Source organism: Budorcas taxicolor, chromosome 1, assembly GCF_023091745.1.
Source record: "Budorcas taxicolor isolate Tak-1 chromosome 1, Takin1.1, whole genome shotgun sequence".
Lineage (NCBI taxonomy): Eukaryota > Metazoa > Chordata > Mammalia > Artiodactyla > Bovidae > Budorcas > Budorcas taxicolor.
The window spans coordinates 176270543-176292908 of record NC_068910.1 but is presented as its reverse complement, the minus strand read 5'-3'; the positions used below and the strand labels follow the sequence as shown (position 1 = coordinate 176292908).

General features: G+C 41.1%; 1 protein-coding gene across 1 annotated transcript in view; it reads right to left on the bottom strand.

Moving 5' to 3' along the window:
* Positions 1 to 22366, bottom strand: part of PLCH1 (phospholipase C eta 1) — a 291635-nt gene that overhangs the window by 20577 nt on the left and 248692 nt on the right. The window contains exons 12-15 of the mRNA XM_052637717.1: positions 15958 to 16119; positions 11710 to 11781; positions 8574 to 8665; positions 2217 to 2314 (exon numbers count right to left, since the gene is read on the bottom strand). Of these exons, the coding sequence (XP_052493677.1) occupies positions 2217 to 2314; positions 8574 to 8665; positions 11710 to 11781; positions 15958 to 16119 (424 nt within the window). The remainder of the gene's footprint in view (positions 1 to 2216; positions 2315 to 8573; positions 8666 to 11709; positions 11782 to 15957; positions 16120 to 22366) is intronic.

Below are 22366 nucleotides of genomic sequence, written 5' to 3'. Positions count from 1 at the left end.
TGTGTGTGTGTGTATACATACATACATCCATACACACACACACAACAGAAAACTCAGCCATAATAAAGAATAAAATAATGCCATTTGCAGCAATATGGATGAACCTAAAGATTATCATACTAAGTAAAGTAAGTGAGACAAAGACAGACAAATACTACATGATATGATTTGCATGTGAGATCTGAAGTATGACACAAATGAACCCATTTACACAATAGAAATAGACTCACAAACCCAGAAAACAAAACTACGGTTACAAAAGAGGAAAGAGGAGGGATACATTAGGAGTTTGGGATTAATACATACAACTACTAATGGAAACAGTGACAGAATTTACTTTCTTGGGCTCCAAAATCACTGCAGATGGTGACTGCAACTATGAAATTAAAAGACGCTTGTTCCTTGGAAGAAAGTGAAAGTGTTAGTCACTCAGTCAAGTCCGATTCTTTATGACTGTCATAGACTGTAGCCCGCTAGTCTCCTCTGTCCATGGAATTTTCCAGGCAAGAATACTGGAGTGGGTTGCCATGCCCTCCTCCAGGGGATCTTCCCAACCCAGGGATTAAACCTAGGTCTCCTGCATTGCAGGCAGATTCCTTACTGTCTGAGCCACTAGGGAAGCATCTTGGAAGAAAAGTTATGACAAACCTACACAGCATATTAAAAAGTGGAAACATTACTTTGCCAACAAAGATCCACATAGTCAAAGGTATGGTTTTTCCAGTAGTCATGTACGGATGTGAGAGTTGGACCATAAAGAAGGCTGAATACCAAAGAACTGATGCTTTTGAACTGTGGTGTTGGAGAAGACTCTTGAGAGTCCCTTAGACTGCAAGGAGATCAAACCAGTCAATCCTAAAAGAAATCAGTCGTAAATATTCATCGAAAGGACTGATGCTGAAGGTTCAGTACTTTGGCCACCTGATGCAAGAGCTGACTCATTAGAAAAGACCCTGATGCTGGGAAACATTGAAGGCAGGAGGAGAAGGGGATGACAGAGGACGAGCTGGTTGGATGGCATCATCAACTCGATGGACATGAATTTGAGCAAGTTCCAGGAGATGGTGAAGGACAGGGAAGCCTGGTGTGCTACAGTCCATGGAGTCACAGAGTCAGACATGACTAAGAAACTGAATAAAACCAAGAACAAAATACATAAAATAAACAACAAGGCCCTCCTGTGTGGCACAAGGGACTAAATCCAACATCTTATAATAACTTGTAATGGAAAAGAATCTGGAAAAAAAGAAGGTTCACTTTCTCAGAAGTCTACAGGTTCTCATCACACATGAAGTTCAATTTTTCTTAATAATTGTCATCATCTGAAGAAGGATTCAACACCAAAGGGAAGAAAATCTTCAGATAAAAAAATATACACTTGTAGAATAGAGGAAGAAAAAACAAAGATCTGAGGAAAAATCCTGGAGGTTGTGAACACATGAGACTCAGCACAATGTTGTTTCAGCGCTGCTGAGGCATGAGAATGGGAGACTCTGATGTAATTTTCACTTCCAGTGAAACTACAATTATACTGAAAACCCACATGATCATAGTGTATCTTCATAAGCACTCAATAACTAGACAAAACACAAGTGAGAAGCGAAGAGGCTAAGGAGAAAGTGCAGCCAGCAGGAAGTCAGGGTAAGAAGAGTTGTGACTAGGATTTCTCAGTTCCACATATGGCAATTGATGGGGTAAAAAACTGTGAAAGAGCCAATGCTTTAGAAATTTCTGCCCTTTTTGTTAAAATTGCAATCTGTGGGTTAAATTATTTTCATCAAGGTCAAAACTCTCAATGAGAAAATATGGGGCATTTCAGGATGTTATTTTTGCCAATTAATTTCCTCTTTCTTCTAGTCATTCACACTTGGAATGGCCATCTGTGATCTGACCATCAAACTAGGTCAAGTGTCCATAGTTTAAACACAGGGAAGACCTTGCTCGATCCATCTGCCTTTTTAATAATAAAGTCCTCCTCTGCCCTGCAGGAAATGTCTCTGACCTCTAGCCAGTTAGGCAAACAAAGTGATCAGTAGAGCGCTCCCTGTGAGCAAAGTATTGTTCCCAGCAATCAGTTTCCTGAAGCTCAGGCTCAAGTTGGATTCTACGCAGTTCCAGAAATGTGTGCTGATGATTCGATTAACAAAAGTTTAATTAACAATTGACAAATAAAGGTCAGGAGTGTTTATCCAGAAGTGAAAACACTCAGGTCTTACCATCATCCACAATGTCCTGGGCTGCCACAGAGTTTGTGTACACAACCAAATCAGAGAGCTCTCGACACAGCTTCATGGTTTTCCTTCGCCGGCCCAACCTGTAAAACACACCCAGGACTCATGACGTTTTAGAGGTAGAAGAAGTTTGGGCTTTTGGTTACTCTACCTTCCCTACCTGCTCTGATGGAGCCAGGATTAGAACCTAAATGTGATTTTTAGTTCAGTACTGTCTCCACCACAACACTCTACTCACGTGGCTTTATTCACTGTTCAGCCAGATTTTATCCACACTCTCTTCTCCTGATTTATGAGTTCTGTTGTGAAGGGCTGGATTCCTACCATTTCCCAACTGTGGAGTAATACCAGAGTTTACCAGGGAATCACCCTACTTTGGCAGAAGGAGAACCTGGCTAGACTAAAAAGCATATTATACATCTAAGAGTCCCTTGGACTGCAAGGAGATCAAACCAGTCAATCCTAAAGGAAATGAACCCTGAATACGCATCAGAAGGACTGATGCTGAAGCTGAAGCCCCAATACTCTGGCCACCTGCTGCAAAAAGCTGACTCATTGGAAAAGACCATGATGCTGGGAAAGATTGACAGCAGGAGGAGAAGCGGGCAACAGAGGATGAAATGGTTGGATGGCATCACCAACTCAATGGACATGAGTTTGACCAAACTCCAGGAGATAGTGAAGGACAGGAAAGCCTGGTGCATGATAATCCATGGGGTCACAAATAGTCAGACACGAATTAGTGACTGAACAATAATACATCTAACAAGAAACACACCAAACTCTCCATAGTCATTATCTTCTAGAGGTACATTTATAGTGATTTTGATTTTCTCCTTTATGCCTTTTCTATTAATATATTCAACTTTTTTAAGATAAACATCACTTACTCTTTCTATATATCTATACAGTATAGATCCTATAAACCACTCCTAGCATTTCTTTTCCTCCACAACTTTACAAATTCTACCACTTGCTCTTTGCCTCAGTAAAATTCTCCACAGAATACCACATTCCCTTTACAGAAGCACTTTTCTCCTCCCAGAAAACATATAATCATTAAAAACTTCAGTCCTTACCAAATATACACAAATGGCCAATAAGAAGATGCAAACCAAACTAAAATGAGATACCACTTCATGTCTACTAGGTTGGCTATAACCAAAAGGGCGGGTAATAATGTGTGTTGGCAAGGATAAGGAGAAATTGGAATGTTCACACACTACTGGAGAATTTTAAATGGCTCAATTGCTTTGCCAATATAGTTTGGCAGTCCAAAAAAAATGAAACAGTTACCATGTGACTCAGCAATTCCACTTTTAACTAATACCCAAGAGAAATTAAAACCTATATTTCCAGAAAAACTTAGAAATGAATGTTCATAGCAGTATTATCTATAATAGCTAGAACGTAAAAACAACCTAAATATCCTTCCTAATGAACAAATAAAGTGCAATATATTCGTACAATGGAATATTATTCAACAATAAAAATGATGACGTACTGATGCATTCTACAACATGGATGAATCTTGGAAATATTATACTAAGTAAAAGAAATCAGACAAAAATGGGCCAAATATGGTAGAATTCCATTTATAGGTAATGTCCAGAAAAGGCAAATTTATAGAGACAAAAAGCAGATTAGTCGGGGGACTTTGCTGGTGGTCCAGTGGTAAGACTCTACACTCCCAACACAGGAAGCGCAAGGTTGATCCCTGGTCTCGGAACTAAGATCCCCACATGCCACAGGGTGCAGCCCCAAATAAGTAGATTAGTTGGTATCAGGGGCTGGGGGAGAGAGGGATGGGAAATCTCTGCTAATGGCAGAGTTTCTTTTTGGTGTGGTGAAAATGTTCTGGAATTAGATAGTGATGATATAGACTTATTCACTGTGTTAATATTTACTGAGCACCTAATGGAGAGAAAATAGTAAACAAATCAGACAAAAATTCTTATCATAATGATATTTATAAACATTCAACAAAAGAATTAAGGTCAAAATGTGTCAATAACTCATTTGAGAAAGAAGACATGAATACAAACAGGAATAAAAATCAATGGGAAGAAAGAGTCCATGTTCCTCCTTTACTATGTGATTAGGAAATTCTGTAGCCATAGGTGAAAAATCTGGTTTTGTGAAAGCAAATGATCATAAATGAATGTGAGGGAAGTCATGCCTAGAAATGACAAGTAAAGCCCCCAAGATACTCCATATTACAGAGAATTTCTACAAACAGTTTGCTTTTTTTAATCCTTATCTAAAAATTGAGTTAGTTTATTGAAGTCCCAAAAGGCTACAATCATAGCTGCTTGGGCCTTGGTAGCTATTACAAGCAAATTTCTAATTGATTTAAGTGAAGCATGGAACATGACTTTATGTGATAGCTTCCCTGGCTATTGGGCTTCCCAGGCGGCACTAGCAGTAAAGAACCCACCTGGCAAAATAGGAGACATAAGAGATGCAGGTCTGATCTCTATATTGCAAGATGATTCAGAGTTGAGCCTTTATCAAACTTATATTTGAGAACATTCACAGCAGAGGTCTCCTGGAAAGTGACTCTATTCTCTATATATCCTTTAGTGTAACTATTTATACATATTGGATTTTCTGTACCCTAAGGATAAGGACCATACACATCTTTGCCCTTACTAATTAGCTACTATCTTATATATGGACATTTTGTTGAAGTAAGGCTCAAATACAAAATTGAATTCAACACTGATTCTTTCCTACAGGACCTCTATGCCTCCAATTTTGTTTTAGTCTTTCAATAAAGCCACGGGTGTGTGTGTGGATGTGCACATGTTTGTATATCTGTCTATCTATTTATGAAGCATATAATTTATATTCCTTTGTGAGACTTACTGTATATATAAACTTCCAGAAAATCCTATATCAAATCATGTATCACAATTTGGGTTCTAAAATTATGATCATTTTACTCATCCCAAATTCTACTGGTAATTAAATAGCAGGCCTCCCTGGTGGTCGGTGGTAAAGAATCCGCCTGCCAATGCAGGAGACGTGGGTTTGATCCCAGGGTCAGGAAGACCCCCTGGAGGAGGAAATGGCAGCTTACCCCATTATTCTTGCCTGGAGCACCCCATGAACAGAGGAGCCCAGTGGGCTACAGTCCATGGGGTCACAAGAGTCAGACATGACTTAGTGACTCAACAACAAATAATAAAGCAGCAGCTGATATTTTTGAGCACTTAGTTAATTGGGGTAGGGCTCATCAGGCTAAACAGTTGAAGTCCTTTAATCCTTAAAGTGACCCTATGAAATAGATACAAATGAGGAGCCTACATAGCCCCATGTAAAAGTTGGAGGAACAAGAGTTTGAAGTCTGGCTGATTTCAGATTCCTGGCTCTTCTCATGTGCTTATCATCTGTCTTCTACTTCAATCTCCTGTAAAGCTCCTCTGTGCTGGTTCATGTGGCCCTTCTCCTCTGAAAATACCTTTTACCTGACAGATGTCACAGTTCAGATCATTTCAGTTGCTCAGTCGTGCCTAACTCTTTGTGACCCATGGACTGCAGCAAACCAGGCGTCCTTGTCCATCACCAACTGCCGAAGTTTACTCAAACTTATGCCCATTAAGTCGGTGATGCCATCCAACAATCTCATCCTCTGTCATCCCCTTCTCCTCCCACCTTCAATCTTTCCCAGCATCAGGGTCTTTTCAAATAAGTCAGTTCTTTGCATCAGCTGGCCAAAGTATGGGAGTTTCAGCTTCAACATCAATCCTTCCGATGAATATTCAGGACTGATTTCCCTTCGGATGGACTGGTTGGATCTCCTTGCAGTCCAAGGGACTCTCAAGAGTCTTCTCCAACACCACAGTTCAAAAGCATCAATTCTTCGGTGCTCAGCTTTCTTTATAGTCCAACTCTCACATCCATACATGACCACTGGAAAAACCATAGTTTTGACTAGATGGACCTTTGTTGGCAAAATAACATCTCTGCTTTTTAATATGTTGTCTAGGTTAGTCATAACTTTTCTTCCAAGGAGTAAGTGTCTTTTAATTTCATGGCTGCAATCACCATCTGCAGTGATTTTGGAGTCCAAAAAGTAAAGTCTGCCACTGTTTCCCCTTCTATTTGCCATGAAGTGATAGGACCGGATGCCATGATCTATGTTTTCTGAATGTTGAGCTTTAAGCCAACTTTTTCACTCTCCTCTTTCACTTTCATCAAGAGGCTCTTTAGTTCCTCTTCACTTTCTGCCAGAAGGGTGATGTCATCTGCATATCTGAGGTTATTGATATTTCTCCCGGCAATCTTGATTCCAGCTTGTGCTTCATCCAGCCTAGCATTTCTCATGATGTACTCTGCATAGAAGTTAAATAAGCAGAATGACAATATACAGCCTTGATGTATTCCTTTTCCTATTTGGAACCAGTCTGTTGTTCCACGTCCAGTTCTAACTGTTGCTTCCTGACTTGCATACAGATTTCTCAAGAGGCAGGTCAGGTGGTCTGGTATTCCTATCTCTTTCAGAATTTTCCACAGTTTATTGTGATCCACACAGTCAAAGGCTTTGGCCTATTGATAAAGCAGAAGTAGATGGTTTTCTGGAACTCTTGCTTTTTCGATGATCCAGTGGGTATTTGATCTCTGGTTCCTCTGCTTTTGCTAAATTCAGCTTCAACATCTGGAAGTTCACAGTTCACATAATGTTTAAACCTGGTTTGGAGAATTTTGAGCATTACTCTGCTAGTATGTGAGACGAGTGCAATTGTGCAGTAGTTTGAGCATTCTTTGGCATTGCCTTTCTTTGGAATTGGAATGAAATCCAGTCCTGTGGCCACTGCTGAGTTTTCCAAATTTGCTGGCATATTGAGTGCAACACTTTCACAGCATCATCTTTCAGGATTTGAAATAGCTCAACTGGAATTCCATCACCTCCACTAGCTTTGTTTGTAGCGATGCTTCCTAAAGCCCACTTGACTTCACATTCTAGGATGTCTGGCTCTAGGTGAGTGAACATACCATCGTGAATTATCTGGGTCATTAAGATCTTTTTTGTACAGTTCCTCTGTACATTCTTGCCACCTCTTCTTAAATCTTCTTCTGTTAGGTTCATACCATTTCTGTCCTTTATTGAGCTCATCTTTGCATGAAATGTTCCCTTGGTATCTCTAATTTTCTTGAAGAGATCTCTAGTCTTTCCCATTCTATTATTTTCCTCTATTCCTTTGCGCTGATCACTAGAAAGGCTTTCTTATCTCTCCTTGCTATTTTTGGAACTCTGCATTCAAATGGGTATATCTTTCCTTTTCTCCTTTGCTTTTTGCATCTCTTCTTTTCACAGCTATTTGTAAGGGCTCCTCAGATAGCCATTTTGCTTTTTTGCATTTCTTTTTCTTGGGGATGGTCTTGCTCCCTTTCTCCTGTACAATGCCACGAACCTCTGTCCATAATTCACCCGGCAGTCTACCAGATCTAGTTCCTTAAATCTGTTTCTCACTTCCACTGTATAATCGTTAGGGATTTGATTTAGGTCATACCTGCATGGTCTAGTGTTTGTCCGTACTTTCTTCAATTTAAGTCTGAATTTGGCAATAAGGAGATCATGATCGGAGCCACAGTCAGCTCCCAGTCTTGTTTTTGCTGACTGTATAGAGCTTCTCCATCTTTGGCTGCAAATAATATAGTCAATCTGACTTCAGTGTTGACCATCTAGTGATATCCACGTGTCGAGTCTTCCCTTGTGTTGTTGGAAGAGGATGTTTGCTATGACGAGTGCGTTCTCTTGGCAAAGCTCTGTTAGCCTTTGCCCTGCTTCATTCTGTACTCCAAGGCCAAATTTGCCTGTTACTCCAGGTGTTTCTTGACTTCCTCCTTTTGCATTCCAGTCCCCTATAATGAAAAGGACATCTTTTTTCTTATTTTGGTGTCTGAAGGTCTTGTAGGTCTTGTCTAGAAGGTCTTGTATGTCTTCATAGAACCGCTCAACTTCAGCTTCTTCAGCGTTACTGGTCAGGGCATAGACTTGGATTACTGTGACACTGAATGGTTTGCTTTGGAAATGAACAGAGATCATTCTGTCATTTTTGAGATTGCATCCAAGTACTGCATTTCAGACTTTTTGCTACTCCATTTCTTCTAAGGGATTCTTGCCTGTTACAGCCAGCATTTATTAAGAGCCCACTGTACACCAGGCTGTAAAAGTCCCCTACATATATTATCATCTCATATCCTGTCACATGTCCCACTGCACTGAGCCCTTTACCTTGTGATCTGATTTTCTAGATACATACAACTAACTAGCCAAGCTGATGGGGATAGAGAGGTCCTGGGAGCCTGAGTAAGAAACATGGGGAGTTTTCTTACCGATACAGCTGGCCAGTTTCCTTGCCAGGATTCTGCTGTGCATCCTCCTCATCATCAGTACTATAAGATTTAGACCGTGATTTTGTGGTTTTCTGCCAGAAAAATCAGAGCAAACTTAACACAAACTCATTGCATCAGGTACCTCTACAATATACAGAAAATGAAATGAACTTTAAAAGACACACAGACACACAAGGACAGTAACCTGGAGGCAAATAATTGACCAAACATTGCAGCTTGCCTTAGCAACAAGCATTTGCTGTTTAGTCACTAAGCCATGTCTGACTCATTTGAGACGCTATGGATTGTAGCCTGCCAGGTTCTTCTGTCCATGGGATTTCCCAGGCAAGAAAGCTGGAGTGGTGGCCATTTCCTACTCCAGTGGATCTTCCCCATCTAGAGACAAAATCCGCATTTCCTGTGGCTCCTGCCTTAGGAGGCAGTTTCTTTACCACTGACCCACTTGGGAAGCCAAATAACAAGAGTGTCTTTGGCCAAAATTATCTTAAAATAATCAAGGCAAAACTGATGGTTTCATGCTGTAAAACTGACTTCTAAGGCACATAAATATAGATCTTAGACTATTAGTCACGCATTAAAGGTTTCTATGAAGGGTAGGGTCAAGTTGTAATATTTATTTAAATGATTATAAGGGACAAAGTGTCCTCATATAGAAAGCTCACTGTTCCTTTTGAATTACTTATAAAAGGCAGATTTCATTAAAAAAAAAAAAGACAAGCAGTAATTTTTCAAATGAATAACTGCCATTCCTGCTTTTGTTCAGTATGGACTCAAAAACTCATCTAAGTCAAACTGTTCTTTTGAGATTTTGACCCATTTTAATTTCTAGAGCAGAATGAAGATTATTACCTATGGTATTCAGGCTGACAGACTGTAGGACTAACCTGATGTCATTAGCTGTTAGACCCAAAACCTTAGCAATGATGCAGTTTCATCCCCACAACATTGGAAATAAATCCAATATTTGCAACACATATCTCAACAACACAAATAAGGGGGAGGGACCCTAGTAACTGTAGAAAACCATGTCACCAAATCTCAGCTTCTACAAACAAATGTAAAACTTTTAGACAAGTACCTTGGACATCTGGGGAACATGTCTTAGAAGAGGAAAGGGACTCCATCCTCACATTACCATGGGACCAAATTGCCTTCCAGATTTTCTCATTCATAATAAACAAAAAAGCAAGCTACACTATTGGCATAAGTGCACTCTACTGCACTGACAGCAAGGGGCCAATTTAGTCTGGAACCTTCTCAGGTCTTGGTTATGCCTTGAGGACCACAGTGTACCTGGAGTGGGAACCCAAGCATCTGATGAGCTCATGTTTCAGACTGGCCTCTCATCATGCTGATAAATCAGTTAATCTCTCAAGTTTCCTATTGTACTTTTTCTAAAGGGCAGAAAAAAAACATCTATCTTAAAGGATTATTATTTTTGTGGTGATTAAATAAGATGGCATGGAAAGTTGTATAAACTTTGTATAAACTTTCAGTTTAAAATACTATTAACTTTTTAAAAAATAATGTATAAAGTCTTGAGGACATTCATTCTTATGACTTAAGACATAATAAAGTCTGATTCTGCAGTAGCTGAAGCACTCCCTAAAAGCTTTACTTTGGAAAATAATTTTAATTTAAACAACTAGTTGTAATCAAGAAGTGAAATATTCTTCAATTCCATATACAGTTAGTAATTTGAAGAGTTACAAAAATAATAAATCTATTTCTCAGGTTCATTTTAAAATATAAAATGCAAAAAGCAGAAATAAGTAATAATGATTAATGACAGGTATTTGGAGAAATGATGATATATTTTCTTTATATAAAGTTTTGACACATCATCATTAGCATACCATATAATCAGTTTTCATCTTACTTTTTTAAGGTTTTGCATGTTGAACTTTTTAGAGAGATCATCTTTCAATGGCTCATAATTGTCAATTGTGTGAATGAGTTATAGTTTACTTAAGCAGTCTATATGGGAGAACATTTTTATTGTTTTCAGTTTATTATGACTATTTTGTCCAAACTTTTAATAAATAATCTTATTGATGGGCAGGAAATTCTAGATACAACATTCTTCAAAGTACAAGAAATGGCCTTGGGAAACCTCATACATAAAATTCATCACTTAATAACTGCTTTACCTTTTTATTGACATATCACATACACTTAGAAAAGTACAAGAACTGTAAGTGTAGAGCATGATAACTTTCCACACGTGAAACCACCCAAATGAGGAAATGGAATATTATCTGCCCCCAAATCTTCAGATTCTCCCACTTGGTCATCACCTTCTCCCCAGAAGTAACTACTATCCTGACTTTAACCCCATAGATTTTTTTTTTTTTTTTTTTGCCTATTTTTGAGTTTCATATAAATGGACTCAAACTATATGCACTCTTCTGGATCTGGCTTCTTTCGCTCAATGTCATGTTTACAAAGATCACACTATTGCATGTAGTTGTAGTTTTGTCATTTCCATTGATGATATTTTCTTACACAAGTACATCATCATTTTTATTCACTCTATCATTGATAGACATTTGAACTGTTTCCTATTTGTACTATTACAAATAAGGCCCCTATAAATAGCATTGCTTCAGTCTCATGACACACACCTAACAATAGAGCTGATAAGCCACTCATGGTTCATAGAATGGTTGAGTAGATACTGTGAGGGTGTTATTGTGGAGGATGTATGCAGAATCTTAACATCATTCTAATTTACATTTCCCAGGACTGATCAGGGTTTTTCCATATCAGTCACTTGGATATCTTCTATGGTGAAGCACAGTTAAGTCTTTTGCTCATTTTTTTAAAAAAATTAGAGTGCTTTCTATTGATTTATAGAGATTTTTTAATGAATTCAGGATATAAGTCCTTTGTGTGATATGTGTAGTGAAAATATTATTTCCCAGTATGCTATTTGCTCTCATATTTCTGATGAACAGAAGTTCTTAAATTTTAAAGTAGTTTCACTATCAATCTTTTCCTTTTCTGGGGTCCTATTTAAGGAATCTACAGTTATTCCAAGGTCATGATCTCCTGTTACCTTCTCGACTCTTTAGGTTAACTGAACTATGCAAATTATCACTCTTAATTCATTTACCTTATGTTTTCCGAAGCTGGTCATGAGGGATCGTCCATGTGCCTTCTTTCCACTTTCCTTTGCCTCTGGATGCTGAGTAAATAAAGCATAATATGATTGTTTATCTTCTTTGTTTTTGTTTTGTCCTCAATTCTGGTGGAAGGGAATGGGGCCCCTCTCTCCTTCTGCCTCCGGGTGGGCAGCAAGCAAGTGCTGCTCATTTCTTCCTGCTCTTCCCCTCAGTAGGGGAACATGTCATCTACTGTCCAAAACAGGACTCTGAAGAGTAAAATGGGGCACTTTTAGTAATGACACTGGGACAACAGGTATGAAGTGGGGCTGTCCCAGGCAGGTTGAGGTATAAGGTCATGTATTTAACAGGCACCTACTTCCCTGGTGGCTCAGACGGTAAAGCGCGTCTGTCTACAATGCGGGAGACCTGGGTTCGATCCCTGGGTTGGGAAGATCCCCTGGAGAAGGAAATGACAACCCACTCTAGGACTATTGCCTGGAAAATCCCATGGACAGAGGAGCCTGGTAGGCTACAGCCCATGGGGTCGCAAAGAGTCGGACACGACTGAGCGACTTCACTCACTCACTACTATGCCCCAAGGGCTATACCAAGTACATTACATATATTCTCTAATTCTAATATATACAACCATGCCTAGAGACAACTGTAATTAAAATCCCAGTTTTACAGATAATAAAAACTAAAGTATAGCAAAGTTAGATAACATGCCCAAAGTTGCAAAGCCAGTTGATGATAAAACAGGGATTCTGTATAGTTTTAAGTCTCCTGTCTGACTTGCTAGCTCTCCCCTACTCTATATTCCCTCTTTATGTAGAAATATATACACATATCTCTCCCCAGCTTGACCTCTTCTTGAGCATCAACACCACACCGTTAATTGAATTAATGGATCAGACATCATGATAAGAACTTGACATGTATACAAGGGAGACAGCAAGCAAGAGAGGTGCAGACCCTGTTCCTCCCTGGGCTTGCACTTTAATGATGGACACAAACGATTATAACACACTTGAACAAGACTATGGTGGGGAAGGTCCAGCATGCTGCCTCATGACAGAGAAGGCAGAGTAAGGACTTCAAAGGGGACATGTTACAAAAGCTGAAGCCATAGATAGGTAGACATTGTCTATGTGTTGGGAAAAAGAAGGGTACTGTGGCCAAGAAAAGTGTGAATGCAAAGGCCAAATGCTGTAAACATGGTACCTTCCAGGAAACTAAGTTGGGGGGGCGGGGGGGGGGGGGAGGTGTGTGTTTAGATTATACACATGCATTAGTTGACCAGTCAGAGTGGGGGTTGGCTCATTTTGGGGGCTATAGCGTGCAATGTGAACTTTATCCTCCAAGCTATGAACAACACTTGAATGGTTTACGATAGAAAAATAACACGGTCAGACACATATTTCTAAAATATCACTATTGTAGTAGCTGTACAGATGAGAGAATGGAGGGAGTGGGAGCTCGGGAGAGCTGGAAAAGTCTATTTAAGGACAAATTAAGGCTATCCAGATGACCGGAACTGGGATGTAAAAAAGGGGTGGATTCAAGGACTTAAGGTAGGCATCCTTCCTGTATATACTAAGTTCTTCCAGTGGAAAGGAGGAGATTTCATTGTTATTTTATGTCAGGGATCTCCAGGGCAAAGACGGCAGAGTAGCACACACTACTGCGCTGCTGGGTGCTGATCCGGGGGGAGGGAGCTGAAGTGAGTGTCTCCCGAGCCCCACAGCACATTCTCAGGCTTGGCTTCACGTATGCATATGTATCTGACACAGTTGGACTTCTCTCAACAGTAACCTGTCTTTGCTTGCCCACTGAGTCAAAACCATATTTGAAAAACTGACACAACAGCAGGCTTAAAAAATCGTAATACTTTGTAGTCAGTTGAAGTCACAGGCTCCCATTTACTTTATGCAAGTCTAATGCATTCTTGCAGTCACCCAAATTTAAGGGAGAGTAAAAAACAAGAAAAAGGAGGATAAGCTTTGTCCTACCACATATCTGAAATCTGAAGTCCACTGCCATCTTACTTGATGAGGAAATTACCATTAGGATCTCTTCCATAAAAGAAAGATGAACCTGTTTTGTCTCTTCAAAAATCTCTAAGATCTGCTATTGCCTTTCCAGTTGGAATGATCTAGGATGGAGCAAAGACGTCTCCAAAAGCATAAGGGGAAGTGATTGGTCCAGATTAGCCAAAGAGAGTTCACCAGGAACAAGAAGCAGAAAAATCAAGCTGGGCAAACCCAATGCTATTTGACAGACATTTGTGTGGTTGAAAGTAGAGGCTGGAGGCCAGGGAGGAAGGAGTGAGGCTTTACAGCTATTTACAGAAACGTTTAAGAAAATGCAAAACTGTATGATAAACTGTAGGGCAAGACATTCTGTTTGTCCCCCAACAATTCATTCTGCCCATCCAGCATGGAGTTTCAGAAGAGCCAGTTCCAAGGACAAGCGATCACTGGCGTCAGCAAGCCTATGCTATCCTATGCCCATGCTGATTTACTGTTCCAAGGAGAACACATACACAAGGTCACAGGGATCAGCTCAGGGATCGTCACATGAGCTAAGCTGCTCATCCAGAAGTCAGTACAAATTCTGGTTTGTTGGATGAGGCACATTCACTGTCTCACTCTCTCTGGGCTTGGACCAAGAAACATATAGTTCAGGGGCCTGCTGGCAGTCACCCTGCAACCACCAGGAGAGGGGAAACCAGACAGGGGATGATGCTAATTACATGGTAGCTAGAACAGAAAGACATGTTTTTGATGACCCTGCTTAGCCTCTGAATTAAGCCCACCTTGAAGGCCATTCTGCAAATGAACTTGCCACTTACCTAACCCAACATCGTTCTTCATTATTTAAGCGACTTTGAATGAGGTTTTCTATGTTTGGAAGCAAAACAGACCTGAGAATCAGCAAGGTGTTTGAATGGCTGGACTTCTGTAGGGTCTAGAAAGTAACCACCAATGCTGAGTGGTCACTCAGATCCATGGGTAATGATCTTCCCTCTGCTGGGGCATGCTGAGCCCTGAAGGACAGACAGCAGTAGCAGGGGAGGCTGCTATCAACTAAGCCAGAGACCACATGGATCTCCTTTGAGCCAGAATAAATGCCCTCAATGTCCTGCCATGATAACATCAATAAACCCACCATCTCTCTCCCTTGCCCATTTGTACTTTATCAGAAAGCAGAATAAAAATCTCACCCAGAGCCTAAACCATTCATTCATTCAACAACTATGCATGAAGGTCATAACAAGTCCCAGGCACTAGACAAGTCAGAAAAAAAAAATGGTTATCAAGACTGACATGGTTCCTGGCTTCATGAGATCTTATAGTCTAATTGAGAAGATAGATATTGAACAAGTAATTGCAAATAAACTTCTTTAAAAAGAAGATACAACAGACTACCATCAACAATATAAAAGGGATGACTAACGTAATCTAGGTGTCAAGGCAAGACTCATTCAGAAGACCACATAGATGCTGGAATTTAAAAGCCTAAGTAGAAGTTAGCTAGAGTAGATGTGGGAATGGAGTGTTTCAAGCAGAGAAAATGGAAATTGAGGAAGACCAAGGCAGTTAGATGATTGTGGCTGGTGTGACAATTGTGGATGGTGGTGTGACAGGGGAAACGGGGAGATATAAGACTGGAGAGGTAGGTGAGAATGCAATTATGTGGGTCCTTGAAAGCCCAGTTAAAGAGTCTGTCATTTATTCCAAGCATAACAGAAAGCCACTGAAAACTTCTGAACAGTGGAGTGACATGATCAGATTTGCATTTTTAAAATCTCTTGCTGATATCAGAGAGGAGGTTAGATTGAAAGAGGGCAAGAGAAGTCTAAGTGAGAGTTGACATTGGCCTGAATGAGGACATGCCATAGAGAAGAGAGGTGGACAGACACACATTTAGGAGGTATGATCAACAGGGCATGGAGGCCACCTGAATGAGCCCTCAACCTCACCTGAGCACTTACCAGGAGGGTAACTGCAGGGACATGGGGCTTTGTCCCAAGGATCCCAGTGAAACAGGTCCGCCCCCACCTGTGACCTTTAAGCTATTATTCACTATTTCTAACATCATTTTGCAGGAGGAGACTTTCATTTTTCCAGCAATATAAGGGCAGAAATGGAAGAAACTGGAGAAGCATTCCAAAAAGAGACAGATGATGAGAAACAAAGCATGAGGTGCTTTCTTTTTCCTGTCGAGGACAAGCACAGGAGGGAATTGTATACCTGCTTCAGGTGTGCATTTAAGCCTTCATGCGTGGCCTTCAGGAGTGCCCTCACTGTGAAACTATCAGGATCTTCCTTGTCTCGAATTTGAGATTCTTTTAACAGCGACTCCAGTTTTTTCCTTATGAAAGATTCCACCTGATGCTCAGTGGTCCCATTATTCTGCAAAGAATTAAGCAATGGAAATCATGTCTCTTAAGAAACACAGAGTCACTTAGAATGCACCCCTCACTCAAACCAGCATTGCTGCTATAATTTCTCTCTCAATTACCTGTAAGGAGTTAAGCTTATTGTACCAGTTTTGTCCATCTCCTGCCAGCCCTCCACCAATCCCATAAAATAATGACAACTATGACTGCATTCAACTTTCAGCAACCTTATAGTGTTATCATCATTTCCATTTCAGAGATGTAGAATCTGATGCTTAGAGAAATTAAATAAGTTGCTCCAGGTTACAAAGCTAGTAAGTACCTGAGGCAGGATTCAAACTCGGGTCTTTTGGAGACTACGTTTTCTATATCTATTGGGTTGACTGAAAATCTTGTTTGGATTTTTCCATATGATGTTCTGGAAAAACCTGAACAAACATTTCGGCCAACCCAATACACAGGTAAATTTGAGCAAGAATATGCTACTTAAATCACTTCCTTCACTGAGGGGAGAAGAGTGCTGTAGAAATCTCTGGAAGCAAGGATTATTCTGAGATAAAATATCTTTCCTATCTCTGCACCACTGTGTAATTGGAGGGAACTCACTATTGACCTGTGCCATGACTAGGCACTGTAATTACTTTAAGATGACAACTAACTTCAACTGTTTTGGATAAAAAAGATCTGCTTGTGTCCAGATGAAAACTTGTACAATTTTTAGATGATCAGGGGACCCAGATTTCCTAGAAGTCTGCTTAGCAGCACAGCTTTTTGGTCCCTTGTTCTACCTGAAACCAATGACCCAAGCTCTGCTCACCTCTCCTCTCCTTCTCAGCTCCTAACCCCTCTCCCAGTGTCCAACATTCTTCTGTGAACTCTTCAACCACTTGTTAGAGGCCAACCCGTCCAAAGGTAAGGAATACTCTTCCGCCAAAACAATTCCCCTAGTCCTCATTAAAAGTTTAAGACCATTTTTCTGCTTGCAAATTTGTTACTAAGAGGTTATTATACTTAAAATACAGAACAGGCAGTTTTTCAGTAATAACATTCATTTTCACAAAATCTTCTAAGGGCAAAGCAATATAAATACAAAGGGAAATTGGGGTGGGGGAAGGCTACATCAGGAAAGGTTATTGAATTTCCCTGTATTAACATCACATATATGAATATCTTTAATATACCCAGTGAATGAGGCCCTCAGGTTCTGCAGGAGATGCAGAGATGGAAAATAGCTGGCCCTTGACATCAGCAAAGACCCCATTAGGCTAACAAAGGCATGTCCTCAAATAACCTACCCTGGTCTGCACAGCTGCCTGCAAAAAGCGCAAATGACCACACAACAGTGGTTCTGAGAAGGAACATGGCATTTCTGCCTGAGTGACCACAAAGACCTCATAGTAAGGGGTGGAGGGGTAGAGGGGGACTCTGTATGGCAACTAAAACTTCAACAGTGATGAAGAGATGGGCTTTCCTATCACCCATCATTCTAGTAAAGATTTTATATTAGCAAAGTGTGTTTTATGAACACAGGAACAGCTTTGTTTTCATGGAGCAGAAGTTCATGAAGGAGGGTGTGAAGTGAAAGTTGCTCAGTCGTGTCCAACTCTTTGAGACCCCATGGACTATACAGTCCATGGAATTCTCCAGGCCAGAATACAGGAGTGGGTAGCCATTCCCTTCTCCAGGGGATCTTCCCAACTCAGGGATTGAACTCAGGTCTCCCGCATTGCAGGCAGATTCTTTCCCGGCTAAGCCACCAGGGAAGCCCAAGAATACTGGAGTGAGTAGCCTATCCCTTCTCCAGAGGATCTTCCCGACCCAGGAATCCAACCAGAGTCTCCTGCACTGCAGGAGGATTCTTTACCAACTGAGCTACAGGGAAGTCCCCATGAAGGAGGGCAATGGTGGATAAAACCGAAAAAGTACTTTGGGGCCAGGCTGTGGAGACACCTGAAAGCCAGTGGTCAAGAGGTATGGAGTTGCTGAGAGACTCTGAGTAGACAAGTGTCTGGATCACACTGTAGAAATAATATTAACCAGGCAGCGTGTGCAGAAAGATGAAAGATACCTATAGGTGAAAAGCCAGGCACATCAGTTCCCACTACGAGCATTAAGGCCAATGTGCTGATGGGGGATTTAATAAAGATGACAGAGTCTGAGAGCATTTTGCATAAAACAAACACATACTGAGCTGTTATATGCAAGATGAAAGCATTGATAAGGCACAATCCCACTGTCATAGAACTCTCAGTGTCACCGAGGAGACAGACACATCACTGGATAATTACAAAACAGGTGCAAGTAGGTTGACAGATGCTTCATGGGTGAATGGAGAAGGGGCACTGCCCTCGGCCTTGGAAATGCAGCAGAGACTTCCAGGGGCAAAGGACACTGGAGCCAGGTCTTAAAAGATGTGTGTGCCCATGGCTGATTCATGATGATATATGGAAGAAGCCAGCACAATGTTGTAAAGCATTTATCCTCCAATAAAAAATTTTTTTAAAGATGCAAAAAATAAAAAGGAAGAGTGTATTAGGTTCCTGTGGCTGCTGTGATAAATTACCACATACCTGGTAGCTTAAAGTCAAGAGATGTTTATTTTCTCACAGTGTCAGAGGCCAGAACTGTGAAAGCAAGCTGTTGTCAGGGCTATATTCAGCCTCTCACAGGCTCTAAGGGGAAAATCCTTCCCTGTTTCTCCCATTTTACGGTGGTGCCAAGCTTTCCTTGGCTCATGGCAGCAGAATTCTAGTCTCTTCCTCTGTCTTCACATGACCTTTGCTGTGTCCCCACTCCTAACATTCGTAAAAGGTGGCTGCTCCCACAAAAAAGGATACTTGTCACTGCATTTAAGACTCACTGAGTTAATCCAGAATGGTCTCATTTCTAGATTCTTAACCTAGTTACATCTACGAAGACTCTTTTTCCAATTGAGGTCATAGTCATAGGTACCAGAAAGTAGGACTCAGACACGTCTTTTGGTGGCCACAAATCATTCCAATGCGAGCAAAAGCCTAGAGAAAACAGTATCAGTGAGAACTAGCAACCACATGAACATGGAGAAAAGAACACTGAGGACACTGATACAGCAACTAAGACTTTACACATTGCATTGCAGCTCACAAAGCATGGTCATATGGCAATGCTTCCTTTGAGCTGTGTAAGACCTGTTAAGGCTGTGTAGGTCTAGTCCAGTTTTACTCAGAAGAGTAGAGAGGCAGAAAGATTCAATGACTTGTCCAAATACACATGAAGTGTGAGAGTTGGAGCCTAAGACTTCCAATTCAAAATTCGGTGTGTATTTCATTACATGGTGCTGCAGAAAAAGATAAGTTCCACTGTTACAAAAAAAGATAAATTTCTGAGTGAAATTAATCATGAACAGGCTCATATTTTAGATCATCTTTATTCCTATGTGACACCTGGGAAATAGATCATCACAAATCTACTGGAGAAAAACAGTAGGTTTCACTTAAGGTCAGAAATGAATCTGAGAAAGGAAGTCCAGGTCTCAAAGTGCCAATACATTTCATCAAGTGACCCAGAGTCTGCAGGGAATACATGTGTTGGAAGGTCCAAAGGAGAAAGTGTGTAAGAGCATGAGTGTGCCCAGTGTTGCACAAACACCCCCCAATAAGCATCAGCTTCCTTCCCTGCCTCAGGGCTATTTGAGGAGTTGGAGACAATGAGGAGATGAACTGCGGCAGTTATGCCCAAACAATTTCACCAGGAGCAAACAAGGCTAAAAATACAAAGCTGGGCCGACTGGGGCTGGTGAAATAATGAATACTTAATACAAAGGCTATAATTATTCATTTCACATTCTCTCAATATTTGGAGCAGCTGAAGGAATGATATTTCTGCCTGTTGGTCTTTTCCTTCCCTGTGATTTACAGCACTGACAATAAATAAATGTGTGGCTGAGGTTTCACTGGTGTATTATCATTTGACCCCGGAACTCAACAGCACTACTGAAGGAAAGCTGAGGTGGACACTTGACCTGGTGAGTTGTCAGCCACCCTGCAGCTGCTGCAGGGACCAGAGAAGAAAGTCATGCCTCTTGCTCTTTTGTTCCCTGAGCCCACAAGGGAAGAGGATGCTGCAGGAGGAATAGGGAGAGGGGAGGGCAGCCCTCCAATATGGTCTGAGGTAGTTTCCACCTGAGTCCCAGTCGGGCTTCCTAATTGCCATCAGTGAAGCAAATTGCTGCTGCTGCTGCTGCTAAGTTGCTTCAGTTGTGTCCGACTCTGTGCGACCCCACAGACGGCAGCCCACCAGGCTCCCCCATCCCTGGGATTCTCCAGGCAAGAACACTGGAGTGGGTTGCCATTTCCTTCTCCAATGCATGAAAGTGAAAAGTGAAAGTGAAGTTGCTCAGTCGTGTCCAACTTTTAGGGACCCCATGGACTGCAGCCTACCAGGCTCCTCCATCCATGGGATTTTCCAGGCAAGAGTACTGGAGTGGGGTGCCATTGCCTTCTCCAGAAGTAAATATGACCTAGGAATATTGACCACAAATAAAGAAGTCAAACACAAAACACATTCTTGTTTCATCTCCAGGGTGATATGAAAAGTGACTGGAAAACAAGAGGGCTGACCACTTCCAGGCCGGGGAGCAGCCAGAAGCAGGAGGGAGTGGGGTAGAGGGCTGCCCCGCAAAGAGAGACTCTCTCAGACACTGGTGCTCACCTGGGCTGCACACTGGAATCACCAGGGACCACAGCCCAGACGGATGACACAGAATCTCTGGGCTGGGACCAGTGCAGTAGGATTTTTTGAAAGCTCCCCCGTCACTGCAATGTGCAGCCAAAGTTGAAGGCCTCAACTTTAAAAACAAAAAGCAAAAACACTGGAATATCTCACCATCCCCAAATGTCTTTTCCCCCTTCTGGACTAGAGCAGCAGACAGGAAGGATAATACATTAGCTGCCCTTTGTGACAGCCTTAGAGCTCTCCAAGCTGGGCTGAAGAGCAGCGGGCTCTTAGCTATCCAAGGCTCTGCAATTACTCCTGTCCTCTCCTGCCTGCTCCTTTAGCTCCCACTGAAACACCTTCGGCTCAGGACTTACATTAGCGATAATCATGCCACAGCTGCTATTCTTGTTACTGATTTTAGCTAACATTTATTGAGTATAAATTATTTGCCAGGCACTGTTCTGAGTTTTTTACTGAGTATGAACTTAACTCAGCCATCATGATAATCATTTTCCTTTTTTTTTTTCCTTCAGTTAAACAGTAATTTCATTCCTTTAGTACATAGTAGGCAATGGCACCCCACTCCAGTACTCTTGCCTGGAAAATTCCATGGATGGAGGAGCCTGGTAGGCTGCAGTCCATGGGATCGAGAAGAGTCAGACACAACTGAGTAACTTCCCTTTCACTTTTCACTTTCATGCATTGGAGAAGGAAATGGCAACCCACTCCAGTGTTCTTGCCTGGAGAATCCCAGGGACGGGGGAGCCTGGTGGGCTGCCATCTATGGGATCGCACAGAGTCAGACACAACTGAAACAACAGCAGCAGCAGCAGCAGTACATAGTAAGTCAAAATTATGCAGAGGATGAGAGTAGCTTATATTTCCAACCAGGAGAAGTCACTATTCCTTTTTTTAAAATTGAAGTATAGTTGATTTAAAATATTATATTAGTTTCAGAATGGGAAAAAATATTTGCAAACAATACAACCAACAAGAGATTAATCTCCAAAATATACAAACAGTTCGTGTAGTTCACTACCAAAAAAAAAACCCTATCAAAAAATGGGCAGAAGTACTCTGGAAAATAGTATGGAGGTTCCTCAGAAAACTAAAAATAGAATTACCATATGATCCAGCAATCCCACTCCTGGGCATATATCCAGACAAAACTATAATTGAAAAGATACATGCACCTTATGTTCATAACAGCAGTATTCACAATAGCCAAGACCTGGAAGCAACCTAAATGTCCATCAACAAAGGAACAGATAAAGAAGATGTGGTACATGTCTACAGTGAAATACTACTCAGCTATAAAAAGGAATGAAATAATACTATTTGCAGCAACGTGGATGCAATTAGAGGTTATTCTACAAAGCCTCTTGATGAAAGTGAAAGTGGAGAGTGAAAAAGTTGGCTTAAAGCTCAACATTCAGAAAACGAAGATCATGGCATCCGGTCCCATCACTTCATGGGAAATAGATGGGGAAACAGTGGAAACAGTGTCAGACGTTATTTTTCGGGGCTCAAAAATCACCGCAGATGGTGACTGCAGCCATGAAATT